Genomic DNA, 15,717 nt, shown 5'->3' on the forward strand with positions numbered 1-15,717 from the left:
ATAAATTAGACGAGCTATTAGCTACAATGTCCAATATGGTTAGAATAGTGCTTTATTTATTGAATGTTTGCCTTCATCAGGGTGCACTGTTGTGTGTGTTTGTTCTCAAACTCACTAGTTTAGTATTAAGATTGCACCACTGTATGAGTTCAGCCACTGATCACCAACTGTGTTTGCTTAAACTCGCATTTGGAGTTTCCTCTTTTTCTCTTCCTCTTTTCATCCTTTTTGTTGTGAACCACAGTTTTGGTTGAGTCAACTCAGTTCAAAGTAGATACGTTGCACAAGTTGAGCGTTTGTTTGAGTTGATGATGTAGTTGAACCAGTTTTGGAAATTCTTTTGAAAAAAAAAAAACAACTTGATATCAGAAATTATGGAGAGAAGATTGTATATTTTTAAAATAACACAAGACATTTCTTGATTGCAGTGTGTGTATATATATAATATATATATGAGCAGCCGCCTGCACAGATATTACACCTATCGGCATCACCTTTACACTTTAGGAGGAAACTCGTGTCAACTCACCTGAGTGAAAGAATATTTTGTGTGACTGTGCAGTGTAGTAACTTTTAGCTGAATATTATTTGTGTTGACTGGCCTTTAGGATTACAAAGCTTTTTTTCAACCAACAAAAGAAAGGCATGGGGAGAGAGTTATCTGTCATGATTATGCAGTGATATTTGAGTTTATTTGTCAGTGCAGATAAGGGGGCTTTCAAAAAGGAGAGATGAGCATGACGGCCGAGATGAAATGGAAAGCAAAATCAAATGGAGAGCGATTATTTCTGTCTTCACACTTGTGTTTTCATGTCCAAGTGGTGCATTTTTCTCACTTTCCTCCATCGCATGCCCTCCACTGTCAAAGCAACTTTCTCCTTTATACCTGGGAGATTATCAGAACTCTGTCATTACAAACTTCAATGTTTAACATACACAACATTACTAGAGTAACCATAACTGTTAGACTACACTAAATGGCCTTTGTCAAATTTGATCTTCTGAAATCCAAAAAAATTATTTTCCATAAGAAATAATGTTACATAAAAATTAGGTGTGCTTTTCAAGGTATGAATTGGTGTTGTTGATTAATATTAGGATTAAACATATGGCCAGACTTACTGAACAGGGCAAAATAACATGTGATTGATGGCCGTTATTTGGGGATTGCAGTGTTTGGAGTTTTACAGCTACAAGAGAAGAAAAGGTTTGATAGGAGCATCGAGCCTGATTGTGATTAAGTGGAACTGCCTATTTGAACATAACCCTGAGTGTAGGGTGTGTAATACCAGAGGCATTGTACTAGCTAAGTAGTGTTTTTCCTGATATGTGATAGGCTATGATGATTAATTTTTACAAATGGCCAATGTAAACCAAAGTTCTCCTCCTGTTCCAACTTATAAGCTTTCATCTCCCAAACCAGTTGGATGCTAAAGCTGCAGGACATAAAATGTCTTCTGTTACTAATCTTCTATTAAGTCTAACTGGAAATGGGATTCATTTAATAGCTAACTGATATTTCTTTCAAAACATTAACATATGTCTTGCTATATGGTTATTTTGAGCAAGCCCTAATAGTGGGAAATAGTATCTTCTACAGCATCCTTTTATAGTATTTTCTACAGTATTGTCTTATGTCATTGCCAGCTGCCAACTATTAGAACAATGTGTAAACAGCCAATGCTGATAAGTCACACACCACACACATGCCATCTCAAGCCCACGTTCTTCTTTCTTTTAACCTAAAATGAGTCAAATAATGCATTAAATTAATGATTCATTTATAAAATGTTCCCCCACTTCTCTTTGTGTGGCCCAAAGTCAACCTGCCTTCTAATTAGAGCTGGGTGTGCTTAAAATAACACAGCAAGCACATTTTAGTACCTGCTTTATAAAGTCTGCTTAGTAAGCCTCCTAAAGAAACGTAAGACCCGGGGTACATCAATCTTCAAATTACTGCATATTGTTTAATTGAGATTCGGTGTGAAGCAGTGTTTGGCCGAGCTGGAGCTTTAAATTAATTCCTCTATTTCCATTGTTTGCGTTAAACATTTAATGGCAGAGTCTAGGATCAGTGTCTGTGTTAAAGCATTAGACTTACCTGTAATAGAAGCTGGCATGTGTTTGGAAGCTAAATAGACAGCCTTGAGGAAAAAGGAGATCCATTCTGACCTTATCAGTGGTCTGCTGCCTACCCTCTTCATTATTTGACTTTCGGCTTTTGGCCGTTGATGTTTCCTTGCTTATATTTGGAAGCTACTAGAATCCATGCCAGTGGTTTCCAGTCAGACTTCTCTTAAGTTTGAATGAATTAATCTACTAGGTCTCAGACAGGGCAGCTATTTTCATTTAGTTTTTTTGGCAGCTGCTTCCATCTGGGGTTCAAGTATGATGTTTCTGCTTCTCCTCCCTCTGCTGGCGTTACAGGGTTCATTCCCTTTGATCTGCACTGAGATTTCTGTCTGTGCAAAGAGAGATATCCTTTCTTTGGACTTGTTGCAATCGAAGCAAGCAAACAGAGAAATTAAATGTGCAGTTTAACAAGTTGGCAGATGCAGCATCTGTGCTTCTCCAATTACAGTTAAATGACCTAACATAATGGGGCAATTAGTTAATGAAACAAGACCCCCTCCCCTCCACAAACTGCAGCTGCAGCCACAACAAGCGATTGTTTTGAGATCTGTTTGACCCACCAGATTCATACTGGGTTTTCACTGATTACCCCGACACTTACTGCCTGCATGATTTATGTGTAGTTAAGTGTCAGTATGCATGTGGGTGGGTGGGTGCACTTGTGAAGCTTTTCATTTTCTTTGACTTAATCTGAGGCCAACAGACTCTCCGGAGGCAAAGCTAGTAAGAAGTGGCTGGATCCCTGTGGAGGAACTAATGATCGGCCGTAGTTTTGGCCTCAAATGCGTGCTTGGATACCCAATATGCTCATATACACATGCACACATCCATATTGTTACAATAAGTTGTTATATCCCTTAAATAGCCCCATAAAAGATACTAAGATTTACTCCAGTAATCTCATATTTCACCATTACAAAAAATTTGCTTTCACAAAAATGGTCTCTGACATACATTGACACAAAGCACTGGCTCCAACACCAAAATACACACACACTGAAACTTTTGCCTTGGAAAAACACAGCCAGCTGCCATTGCCTTCATTACTAGTATTTGCCTTCATAAAAAAACCTCTTTACATAAAAGCAGTGAGGCATTATCTATGCAAATGTGACTCTTTCAACTAGAAGTGCATTCTACATGTTGCACAAAGCCAAACTGATACCACACTGTAGAGCAGTCCCACTGTAGGTGCCTCAGATGCAGAACTGCGATTATATATCAGATTTTTCCCCAGTGGTCGCACCACCCCAGCAGCAAAGGAGTGGGTCGCACTGACAGGCTGTATTGTGCTTTAATTATATGTTCCCCAACTCGTCTGGATAGCTGCTGCAAAGAAAGCCGGAGCCTTTGTATTCATTAACATGAGAAATAATTGGCTTTTTTTGCATTTCGAAAATGTAGAGATTGCACTGAGCAGGCTTCCTAAGCTGGTGCTGGTGCTGTGTTCGCCCTGTGAATAATCACAGCTCCTGTGATGTTATCTAATATGTCTCTTGCAACTTTAGGACTGACCTGTACAAAGACTTAATGCGTTTTATATATTTCTATCTAGTGTTGGGGTAGCTACTGTGAAACTATGCACACTCATTAGCCATGGAAGTGGTTACAAAAGTAGCAAGTTGCTCTACAAGGTGCTAAAAAGTGCCGTAAGCAGCAAACTAGGAGCAACCTCTGGGCTGAAACATGAAAATAACAACCACGGCTAGATGCTAGCAAGCTAGCTAATTTCAAACATTTCAGAGCATTTTAATAGAATTTATGACAGTGTAGCAAAATTTTATTGTGTAGTAGAGTTGATTCAAGAAGTCTGAGTGAAGTCCTAGTATTTTCTTTGCCTTTTACTGTCACATATTACCAGGTATCCGTCTCTGTGCGCTACATCGTTACAATTTACTGATGTAAGTTGCAAAACAAGTATGCTAGCACAAGCTGAGAACATAGCACTCCACCATATTCTCTAAATAAAGTCAGTTATAAAATAAAAATGAAAAATATGAAAACCATAAAGCTAAACTACAGAGTCAAGCAAAACATTAAGAGGTGTGCAGTATCAGAGTCCAGAACAGTGGATTGTAATGAGGTTAATGATGGAGGTTACGTATTTTAGCCCTTTAATGCTGTGACTAATTTATATGTGCTATTAGATTATTTAGTAACATAAACAGAAGCAGTATTAGTTTATCTTAACTGCATTAGTATTTTCTGGCTCGAGTGTCTGATTGGTAGGCTCCATCTGCTGTCAACAGATACCACGCTTCCATCCACCTTCCCAGCTCTCTGGTGTCGTTCAGGACAAGCAGACTGACTTTCTTCTTTCTTGCATACCATCCGTACCTGCTTCCTGGCTTTTCTGCGGATTTAAAAGATGGTGATATGGAAACATAGACCATTTGCAGGTGATGCAACACCACGCTGTCGTTTCTGAGCTTTATTTCTCATTCAGAGAAACTGAAATGGTAAAATCTCTCGGAATCTCGTATTTATTTCTCATTTATTTCTTTTTTTTTTTTAAACATATGCCTAAATTTTTAATCAGTTTCTACAACAAGAAATCAATGTAATGTCAACTGTCCTGTCCACTTGTACTGCTACTATTGCCAATACTTCCTTTCAGCACACTGAGTATGGCGGGTTTATGCTAATGACTCTTTTATCACTTTCGTTCTTTTTATTCCAAGGGAGATTCAAATGTTGTGAACTGATAAATGAATGAACAGCATCCTGTCTGCAGTGCTTGTCTTGTGTTAAACATAATTTGAGGGCTTCCACTCCAGTGGTGTTGGCCTACTATTGTCCACAGCTATCAAACACCCATTAGGCTGGGGGCCAGTTGCCTATCAGCCGTTGACATAACTTCACATTTTGACGTTAAACCACATCCGGACGTTGAACTGATGCTGAGTGACTTATTTAAAGACACCGTCTCATTCTCCCGCATGAGTGATGTTTTCTTCGATCTCTCACTCACGCCCCCATTTTGGATGCACCCCCCCCCCCATTTCTGCTTCCTCTTTTTGTTGTGGGTAGCCATTAGCCATATGGTGCAACAATGCATGCATCAAAACAGAGGCTTAGGAGGGAAGCGCTTAAAATTGAAAGGGTGTTACTCTGTGAACATGTTGCGGAAGAAGAGGAGGAGGAGGGCTTTGGCTTGGCCAGCCTCTCGGTGTGACCTGGTGGGTTTGGGGGGGCTGGAGGCTGGGTGGGCATTGGCAGTGTCAGGGTGTAGAGACGGACGAGGATTTGGAAGAGTCAAGTACTGCTGAAAGGGAAGTTGTTGGTGGTCTGCAGAGTTGCAGCAGCTGCCTCTGAAAACAAACGGAAGAAATAAGGGAGACAGAGAGAAAGGGTTGGTAGGGTGGGGGCGGTGGGGGGTGGGGGTCCGGTGGAAGCCGTGTGGGCTCTTCACTTGTGGGCTCCTCACTTTTTTTTTCTTTCCTTTTTTTGTTTCCTTGCTTTAATCTGTTCGGAGAAAGAGAGAGGGAGCGCTTGGCCAAAGCCAATGGGTCCTTCACGCCCCCCCCCCCCCTTTCCAACTTTACTCCGGCCAGCTAAACTAGAAGTTCGACACCCCCCTGTCCTTTCCACCATCACCACCACCATGGGTCCTTCTCTCTCCCACTTACTTGCTCTGTATTCAGCCTAGGTGCTGGAGTGACAACGAGCCATTCATTGTGGAGGTGGAGGGAAAAGACTGTGGATCTCTCCTGTGCATTTTTTTTTTCTTTTTTTTCTGGGGAGGTGATGGTGGGAGTTGAACAGGGGGGGCAAGGGGAGGTGGGGCAGTGGATGGCGGAGGAGAAGGTGGGAGGGGGCATATTCCTGAAATGGTGAAGTACGACAGAAAAAGGAGGAGGCGGGAGTGAGAGAAAGTAAAAGAGTTAGAGGAGAAAGAGAGGGAGGGGTGAATTAAAGTAAGAGCGCAAAACGAGGGAGGAAGGGAGAGCGGGGTGGATGGAGGGGAGACAGAGCTGGAATCACAGTGGGAAGGTGGGGGGGAGGGAGAAGGGAGAGAGAGTGGGCTACCATGCCGAATGAGCAAGAGAGGCGGAGAGGAAGCGGAGCTCCATCAGATGAAATGAGGTGAAAGTAATTCAGGCATTAATCAAGCCAGGGCAAAAGGGAGGGTATACTGTGTTTTCTCCCCCCCTTTCGCTGCGGAACTGAAAGCCAAGGTGTGAATGAAGGAGCCCACAGTGGCCAGCAGAGAAGCACCACTGGGTCACAGCATCAAATCATGTCCGAGTCGAACACCATTGCTGCTTCCACTGCGGACCAGGTCAGTTCAAGTTATCGTTGGTTTTTTTTGTTTTTTGTTTGGTTTTTTTTTTAAATTTCTTCTTTTTTTTTTTTTTCTTTTTCTTTTTTAATTTTGCAACAGAAGCGGGCACGCGGATGTTTCTTCTCTATCAGGTGCACCTGACGCTGGGCTTAAGCGGAAGGAGACTGCTAGGAATACAAAAGCTGAATCCCCCCCCCCCAAAAAAAAGAAATCACAAGTTCAGGTCAGATGTATATTATCTTTAGATCCTAATTCGGAAGTAGTTAGAGGGAGTTTCTAAGAGCAACCGAGTGAGTGTGTGTTTCTTGGACTATCAAAGCAACGATTGTTTTGCCCGGAGCTGCCTGGACAACGGTACAGGGTCCTGAAAGAATTGAATTCATCAAGACGAGCTATTGTCTGCGCCGCCTTATTTTTCGGTGATCATTCAGGGGGTCTGTGACGACTCAATACCCCCCGCACCACGTGAGGAGGGGGACGCAGCTCTTTAAAAACCCGACCACGTGTGGCGGCCCTGAAAAGTTTTATAAGTAATTGCAGTGGGAAGTCCGGGCTAGCGCTGTGAGAGATGGGGTTGGTAAGGAAGTGGGCTGGTCCGCCGTGTGTGTGAAAGAGAGTGACAGAGTGGAAAAGCAGTAGCGTCCAGAAAGGGACGATATTTATACCCCCCAGCCCCCAGCAGCCCCCCTTTCCTCCTTCGAAAGCGCCTTTAATTGCACACTTTGGCACACACATCCTTCGCTCCGCTTCCTTTTATTAACTCTCGGCTGACTTTGAAACACTTTGAAACAATTAAATCCTCGGATCCGCTTAAGATAAGATATACAGTTATTTCTTACAGCAGGTAGAGACAAAAAGAAGAAAAAAAAGATGTGTGTGTTTTGTTTAGGGGTTTTTTTTGTTTTGTGTGCATGTGTGTGAGCGTTTGACCTTGCTGCTGGCTTGTGTTGTTCGCCAAGTCCTTGTCTCCTGTTTCCGATTGCTGCTGTCAAGGCTGACTCAGCCTGCTGTAGCTGTGCAGGCAAATACACACGCTGAAAACACACATACAGACACACACCTGCGGGCATATGCACACAAGTGTTTAAAGTTATATGTGTTCTCATTCAACCAGATACTTAAATTACTCACATACACACCCACGAAAAAAGGAAAAATCCGGGAGTGTAAGGTTTTGGATCGGAATTCTGAAGAAATCTGGACCTTCAGTGTGTATGTGTATGCAGGTGGAGGCTACTTGGGTGGATGTGTGTGTTTGCTTGTTCTTACTGAGAACAATTCCCTGAAGTGGCATTCACAACTGACAGCAGTCCACATGATAATCCGCTCATTCTGGACAGTTTAGGTTTGGTAGCACAAGCGCCACATTTCTTCCAAAGCTTTGACTGACAGGACTTACTGGCTCCTTCAGGACTTCCAAAGTAGGGTTGCCTGTGCATATAAATGCAAATTTCAGTCCACATAACTGCTCATTCTTTCTCCTGATTGCCCGTCGAAATTAAATGTTGCCATCATTACCCGTGGAGTGCGAACTGAACTCTTAGTTCTAATTTGTGCATGTTTGCAGATCTGCCTGCTCACATTTGAAGAGAATTGTAATTATTCATTCAGTTTTGATGGCAGACTCACTGTCATTCATATTGGGGGGTTTTTAATAGTGTTATTAGAAATGTAGAGTTTGCAGATGGTGCTTTTTGTCTGCAGTAAAAGTGATGTGAACATTGCAGTTAAATCTTTTTTAATTCAGCTCAGGAGACATGGTTTGAGTGTTGACTGAAAAAAAAAAAAGAAACAAAAAAACAACAACCATGACCTCATAGAAGCCAAAAAAGTGAATAAAATAAAAGTATGGTATCTGTTCATCGGAGCAAATGTGTTTGGGTTTTTTTCTGTTTTTAATCGGTAATTAACAATCCTACGAATGAAAGAAACCTGTTTGAATGTTATGTTCAGTATTGTATCTTGTATAAGGTAACGTTTGAATTGGACGATTAAATTCAAGCTTACACCAAAGACAAACAAAAGCCTGTTAATGGTAGTTTATTAACAGTGTTCAGGAGATCGGTCTAATTTTTTGAGCAGTTCAGCAAAGGCATGCAAAGGCAGCCTCCACCACCAAAGTTGTGGTGCTTTCTTGAGCTCTCTGCATGTGCAAAACGGCAGCCATAGCTCAGTGCTCGTACAGCGACGATGTCATTGTGGATATATTCACCAAAATGTTCATTAAAACCCATTCAGAGATGGTGCTACACATGTTACAAGCTATTTTGCACACTGACTTACCTGAACCCTGTATTTGGGAAGGCAGGTGTCGGAGTGCTAACATTCCCACATTTGTGGTTCCTGTGAAGAATATGTAACTTTTTTAATCATTATTATAGCCCGAGGCTTATTAAAATAGAAACTCCACAAATCAAGCGCATCATTTCCGCAATATGTTCGTCACAACCCGAGGTTGTGTTATCAGCTTGTAAATGCTTGTGTGTACCTGCCAGGACAAATAAATTTGTGATGCTATAACTGTTCATTATATAGTGCTCAAAAAATTTAAGGAAGATTTGAACATGTCTTTAGGAAACGTTTTAGGGAAACGATTTTGAGCAGCCCTCAAAGGGTTGATGATTTGTTTTCAACACTGTCTCATTTTGTATGTCAGTGTGTTTTTTTGAATTTATTCATGAAGTTCCTCAAAGGGTTGATGATGTTGTGTTTTGTGTGTGTGTGTGTGTGTGAGAGAGAGAGAGAGTAGTTGGATTTTTAATATAAATTATGTGTCAGTTTTCTACTAGTCACTGCTTTTTTTTTTTTCCCCTAGAGGTGAAGGATATAATCAGGAGGTTTGGGGGAAATCTCTGTGCCGGTACTGTCTGAGCTACTTACTGTGGAAAGACTCAAGTGGTGGCTGAGCTGATAACGTTCATGAAGACACACACACACACACACACACACACACACACACACACACACACACACACACACACACACACACACACACACAATCAGAATGTTAAAACAATAACATCTCCTAAATTTGTCACAGGCATCTGTGGATTGTGTTACAGACATATTTACTGAAGTTTGCATGTTAACTAGGTAATCTCAGCAGGTAGTTGTAGGTAACTATGTAATCCAAACGTCCTCTCACCTCTGTCCAATCTGAGAGGAGAAGAGTAAGTAGTGCATCCCAGAGATGATATTCATCTTTTATATAGTTTGTTATTCTGACCTGTTGTCAGTCATGTTGAAGGGCAGTGAGTTGATGAATGAATTATGTGATGTGACATCCACCCACTCTAACACTAATTATGTGGTAAAGACAGAACAGGGCATTTCTGACACAGGAGAGAGAAAAGAGTGATGCACCGTGGGCATGACACCAGTGAGATCACACATAACAGTAAATGGTTTAACCCACTGTAATCCCCTACTCAGAGAACTTTAAGACCATCGGTATGAGAAGAACTGAGCTGTTCTTACATGTGTACAAACAGTCAAGTGGAACAATAGGCTGGTAAAGTGTTATAGTTAACTTAAAGGTTATAGCTTTTGTTTTAAAAAGGAAAAAATTACTCCTTTTAATTTAAAGTTACATTTTTAAAAAAAAAGGGTTACGTGAGCTTTATTTGAATATTTGATTTCAAACCTAACATTATTTTGAAATTATTTTTATTTTGAAATAAAAATTATTTTATTTTTCTTTCCTTTTTTCTTCTTTTTTTTTTTTTTTGTGTCCAGGTGCCTTTTAGTCAAACTCGTGACTTAAACCAGTGCCGTTGGATTTCCTCATTTCCAGACAGTCTGCATGTAGGGGAAAAAAAGTTCTGTTCTGGCACAGCCCTAGCCATTTTCCTTATCGTTACCACGGTCTTCAAATACTTCTCCATTTTCTAAAATCACCCATCCAATATCCTGTCTCAAAAGTAGCGTGGTTGCCCCACTTCGATCAAAACTGCGCTCCTTCATTTCCGCTGTTATTACACGGGTCACGTCCTTCCTCTCAGCGGTAGATCGTACTTGCCGTGTTGGGACAATAGTCTGAGGTCTTGTGTGATTTCAAGGCACGCTTGACTAATAATTGGAATAATAAGAAGTTCAGATGGATCTGGTAATTGCTAAGTGAGTGCTTATGATTGGTCTTGACATCCTTTTAGTGAAAGAAAAGATCAGATAGATCAGAAACTATTTCCATATCCCGAAAATGGCTCTGAGTGCTCTGTCGTAGCTTTGACTTCATATTGTTTTTATAAAATGATTCAGCCTGTCATTACTTTATTGCATTTGTATTGGTCATGTTCACATACTCCAAATTTCTGTACATACAAACTATGGACATTACTCTATTACACTAACCAACTGATTCTTTGCCGTCTTAAATATGAAGCAATCAATTTGATTGATTGATGTGTGTGTGTATATGTATGTATGTGTATATATATATATATATATATATATATATATATATATATATATATATATATATATATATATATATATATATATACTTTTCTTCTGACGATGCTGTCTGTGTTGAGCGCTCAGTGGATCTGCGTTCGACTACTCCGCCTAGGCTGCACTGATCCACTGAGCGCAGATCCACTGAACGCGACTTTGTCGCGCAACCTAGCAAGACATAAGTTAAGCGCTCGTTGCAACATGGCAACTGCCTCAATGCTGTTTTGTGGATCACAAGGTTTAAAAATTGAACAAAGTAACTCCCCACCCTCATTCAGATCTGGCGTTTTGGAACTATTTTGGCTTTCATGTGAAGCTAAATAAATGACCCTGAGGGTACTCACTTTATGTCTCTTCCACATGGACAAAAGTACAAAAACAGCATGTCGGATGTGCTTTTAGGACGCAATGCTCAATTACATTGGTGGGAACTCAAGTGCGTTAGCGCCACCCTCATTCAGATTAACGCTTCATGTGTTGGCGCCGTCGTCAGCATCAGACCCCACACAATTACATTGGTGGGAACTAGGGTGATCCGCTGTAACACAGGCGATCCGCTGTAACTCGTTAACGGAGATTTGCCGCGTTATGGCGTTAGTGTCATTTTAACGAGATTAACGCTGACAGCACTAGTGGGAACACAACAAATATGACTGCACATTTACGCCGACATCATCCTAGTGCAAAGTCAAGTGGAAGCAGACAAAAACAACAAGCATGCATGCTACAAACTTTACCCGAGTCATTTAGACAGCCGTTAGCACATGATTCTCCTTATGGGGACCTGATATGTTTAATATGCTGCTGAGAATATAGCCCAGAAGAAGCGTATAGTATAGCTTTTATTTTGGAAAGAGCCATTTCTCTGTAATAAACTCTCTTTTCCAAAGATGAGTGATTTCTCGATCAGATAGATTTTTTTTTTTAATTATTTTGTTGTTTCAGCAACATTACATTTAAAAACTGTACTTTTGAGTTAAAATGTATATTTATAATTTTAATAAATGACAAATTAAAAAGGCATGAACATTTTTTTGTATCGAAAAAATATCGAACCGTGACACCAAAGTATCGAACCGAACCGTGAATTTTGTGTATCGTTGCACCCCTAATATATATATATACATAGATCTATCTATCTATCTATCTATCTATCTATCTATCTATCTATGTATATATATGTATGTATGTGTGTATATATATATATATTTATAGATATACACAGTTTATTTATGCAAATAATTAATCATTAAAGAAAATATGCTTGGTATAAGCTGAATATATGCTAATCAAGTAAATTTCATCTGATAAATTCTGTCAAATTTACCATTTTACATTAGACTTATGTAGCAAAGTTACATGTAATCACATTACTTTAAGTCAGCATTTTAGGTATGGGTATTTTTTTTTTTTAGGCTTTTGAGTCTCTCAACTTTTTCGTTTCAGGTTGTTATAACTCAAAGTGCAAAGCAACAACTGACCCAGATTGTTGCTTTGCAGATTTTCACACAGTGCTTTGACAAGAAGTGCTGTTGTGCAGAAAAGTTCTTCCACTGTGGAGGCATTCATCCAGCGTTGCTGCACTCCAACACCGACCTTTTCTGTTTATGTCTGCCTTCACGGGCGTACGTAAACATATTTAGCCTGTCTGCCCTGCAGGCGGTCACGGTTTTAGTGCCAGTTGATGTTCTAAAACAACCCTTTTAGCTTAAACATCACAAACGGATTTTTTTTTTTTTTTTTTGGCTCCAATATTGGAAAAATAAACATTATCAGGAAATGTTAAGAACCATATTGGAATGGAATCAACTGTGAAACATCTTTGGATGTCACATATAATGTTATGGTTGCTGCTAATACAGTTCAGTACATTACATCTAGCGTAGGAAGCCAGCAGGGGCCCACACATGAACACACACGCACACAGAAAGAGAAACTCTGCCCATCTGGGGGCAGGTGTTGCAGTTTATGGAGCGTAAGTGCAAAGTAGCCGTGTTCAATCACCGCACCAAGGCTTAGCGAGGAATTGAACAGACACATGTGGAAACGAGAAAAGAGAGAGGCTGAAACAAATTTAAAAAACTGTATGTGTGTGTGTGAGTGTGTGTGTGTGTGTGTGCCCCTTGTCCATCTCCCTGTGGTGGCTCTAACCTTCGGTCTCCCTCTGACTTCACTAAGTTGGGCTTCCGGGCTCACAGCTGCTTTGCAGAAGCACAGCCTCATACTGCATCACACACAGCAAACTGATGATACGTGCATGGTTGGACAGAGGAATAGAAGAATTAATGATGGATTGTAAGTGATTGGCTTGCTAAAAGGAGAGCTGTGTAACTGATGGGAGGGAAAGAGAACTGTGGGGATATGTCTTTGCCCAGCTGTGTGAACGTGCAAGTCCAGTTTTCTTGCTGAGATATATAAATTCACACAATAGTTTCATTTTTGTTTGTTTTCTTTGCTTAAAAATGAAATGCATTTTTTTCCTACAAGTTTGTGCTTTGACTTCAATTTGACTCATGAATGTAAAATTAAGTGTAATAGTTTCTCCTTAGTGTTTAGTGCCACAGAGTTTCAAAGTTTGTGACCAGATTTTGGGGGGATCATAACTTTCCTTAGCAGGAAAGCAGTATTTGATATTTGATATCTAAAGTCAAATCCTTCTTTTTCTTTGGTAATCTTGGGATGGGATGATCCATGCTTTTATCACAGCCATACTGGATTACTGCAGTTCTTTATTCAGTGGATTGGGTAAAGCACTACTCTCTCAATTCCAGTTAGTCCACAATACTGCTGCTACTATGGCTCCTGAGTGGTACAAAGAAAAATATGTTCATATTACACCAACTCTGGCATAGTCCCAGTGGATACCTGTGCAGCTGAGGATTCAATTTTCATATCCTTTATTTCACTTATAAATGCTTACTTGGGCGTGCACCTAAGTATCTGTCAGAGATGTTACATATTGTTGCACCCTGTTGAATGCATAGGTCAGCTGGTCAGCAGCTGTTAATAGTTCCAAGCATCAGACTGGCCTCTACTGCCGGTCAGTCCTTTGCAGTCACAGCTCTGTAATTCTTCCCCTCCACATCAGGTTGTCTGATGTTAATTCCAGTGTGAACCTAGGTTAACACTCACTGATTACTCACAGCATTTTTTCCATTTCCCATGGGGCTGCCACAGGAAAGGGCTCCATATATTTGATTTAGCACAGATCTTTACACCGGATTCCTTTCCAGACACCACTAGGGACATCTGTCTCTGGGGCTACACTAGCTTGTTCGCCCCTGATTCTACAGCTAAATACTTTGTCCCTCCATGCGAACTCCTGTGGTACAAATTATATGGCAATTTTGGAATTTTTTGCAAATTTGTTGAAAAAAGGGAAAATAATATTTCTTTCTTATGTACCTTACTTAATATGTACAAAGTTTAAACACTACAAGATGTATTTGTGATCATTTGCGTGTTATAAAACCCAAAGTTTTGCTCACAGAAGCCAAACCGCTGAAATAGGAAACTCTGGGAAGACTTTTTTTAGAATGTGTTTCACATCCCAGAGATACCTAAAATGACAGGGTTTGGGCTTGAGGCAAAAGGAAAGGTGGAAGCAGGCTTTGACCTAGGGTTAAAGGGGCCAGACCATGAGGTAGCTCAAACACAGATCATTTTGTTGTAGTTATTATCTTATTATCTAATTATATCTCTAAAAGTGGTCAGGTTTTTTTCCCCTCCTGTTTTGTGAAAACTTGTCATCGTCATGCCATGTCGTAGACTTACTGTCAGTTCAAGTGATCTTTTATTATCTTCCTAAAGTTGTTATAAATGGTAAGAGGTTGTATTGATGGATAGATGAAAGGGGCTCAAATGTGAAAATGCACTGTTGACCATTTTTAATAAAGGATAGGGAGCGAAATATGTTTATAGGTGGGTCATGCTCAAGTTAGCCCTGCTAGAGTTACCACCTTCTTCCAAAAACACCCTATTCAGGAATGTTGGGGTCATGGCAAGGGTGAAAAAGCCTGAAGCTTTTAATGTCACTGGTCAGCACCTTTCAACCTGGGGGTTTTAGCCATTGGGATTGACATAAATCTGCTTTTTGTTGTTGTTGTTTTTTGTCCTATAGTAGCAGTGATATTTATCATTAGCCTTTGATTTTAGGCCAAAAAAAAATAGAGACTGAATCTAAAAGATGTCTGTGGGGTTTTTTCTGACTTTTGTGTTTGAATTCATCGATTTTGATTAATTAACATTATGTTGGTCCACATGGTCACATTTTCAGGAAGCCATAGGAGCCCTTGACCTTGGATTGTACCACAGTGCAGTGACCACTGATTTATTCAGGTTCATGGAAGTTTTTAATACAAACTGGAATTAACTGGATCATTGTGGGGAAAATCTGCCTTTTTCTGTTAAGGTCAGTCTCAGGCTAATCAGGTACTACAGTTAATTTTGTCATTCTGGGAAATTAGGATGGAAGCTCCTTTTCATCTCGACTGCTGTGATAATTAGTTAACAGTGACGGATGCTTTTACAGTCTGTCAGGCTGAGAATCAGACTTCTGCAGCGCTTTTACTGCTTCACATGCAGCTGATTAACAAATGCTCTGTAAAATACTACACAGGCAACATGGTAGAGTTAGAAGTTTATATTTATTTAGCATTTGCTGCCAGCATCTCTGATCAGGAAAATCTTTGTTATGTTAAGAAATGGGACATCCAGTTTAATGTGTCCATATATCAAGTACATTTCCCACATCTATGATCCAACATCCTAGGACTTGTTAAAGTTTAGCTTGGTCTTATTTTTAAAATTTTGAAAGGAATTTGTTTTGATGTCTCACTGTGGGATGT

At 40.2% G+C, this 15,717-nt stretch overlaps 1 protein-coding gene across 2 annotated transcripts in view; it reads left to right on the forward strand.

Annotated features, from left to right (window-relative positions):
• Window positions 1-15,717, forward strand: part of slc6a9 (solute carrier family 6 member 9) — an 81,854-nt gene that overhangs the window by 22,693 nt on the left and 43,444 nt on the right. Inside the window, exon 1 of one of the 2 annotated variants that reach the window (XM_039602206.1) lies at window positions 6,202-6,415. The exons of the other annotated variant lie outside the window; for it this stretch is intronic. Coding sequence (XP_039458140.1) covers window positions 6,374-6,415 — 42 coding nt within the window. The 5' untranslated portion in view covers window positions 6,202-6,373. Of the gene's footprint in view, window positions 1-6,201; window positions 6,416-15,717 lie in introns of those variants that run through there. 2 annotated transcript variants of the gene reach the window in all.

Source organism: Oreochromis aureus, linkage group 18 (genome assembly GCF_013358895.1).
Source record: "Oreochromis aureus strain Israel breed Guangdong linkage group 18, ZZ_aureus, whole genome shotgun sequence".
Taxonomy (NCBI): Eukaryota; Metazoa; Chordata; class Actinopteri; order Cichliformes; family Cichlidae; genus Oreochromis; species Oreochromis aureus.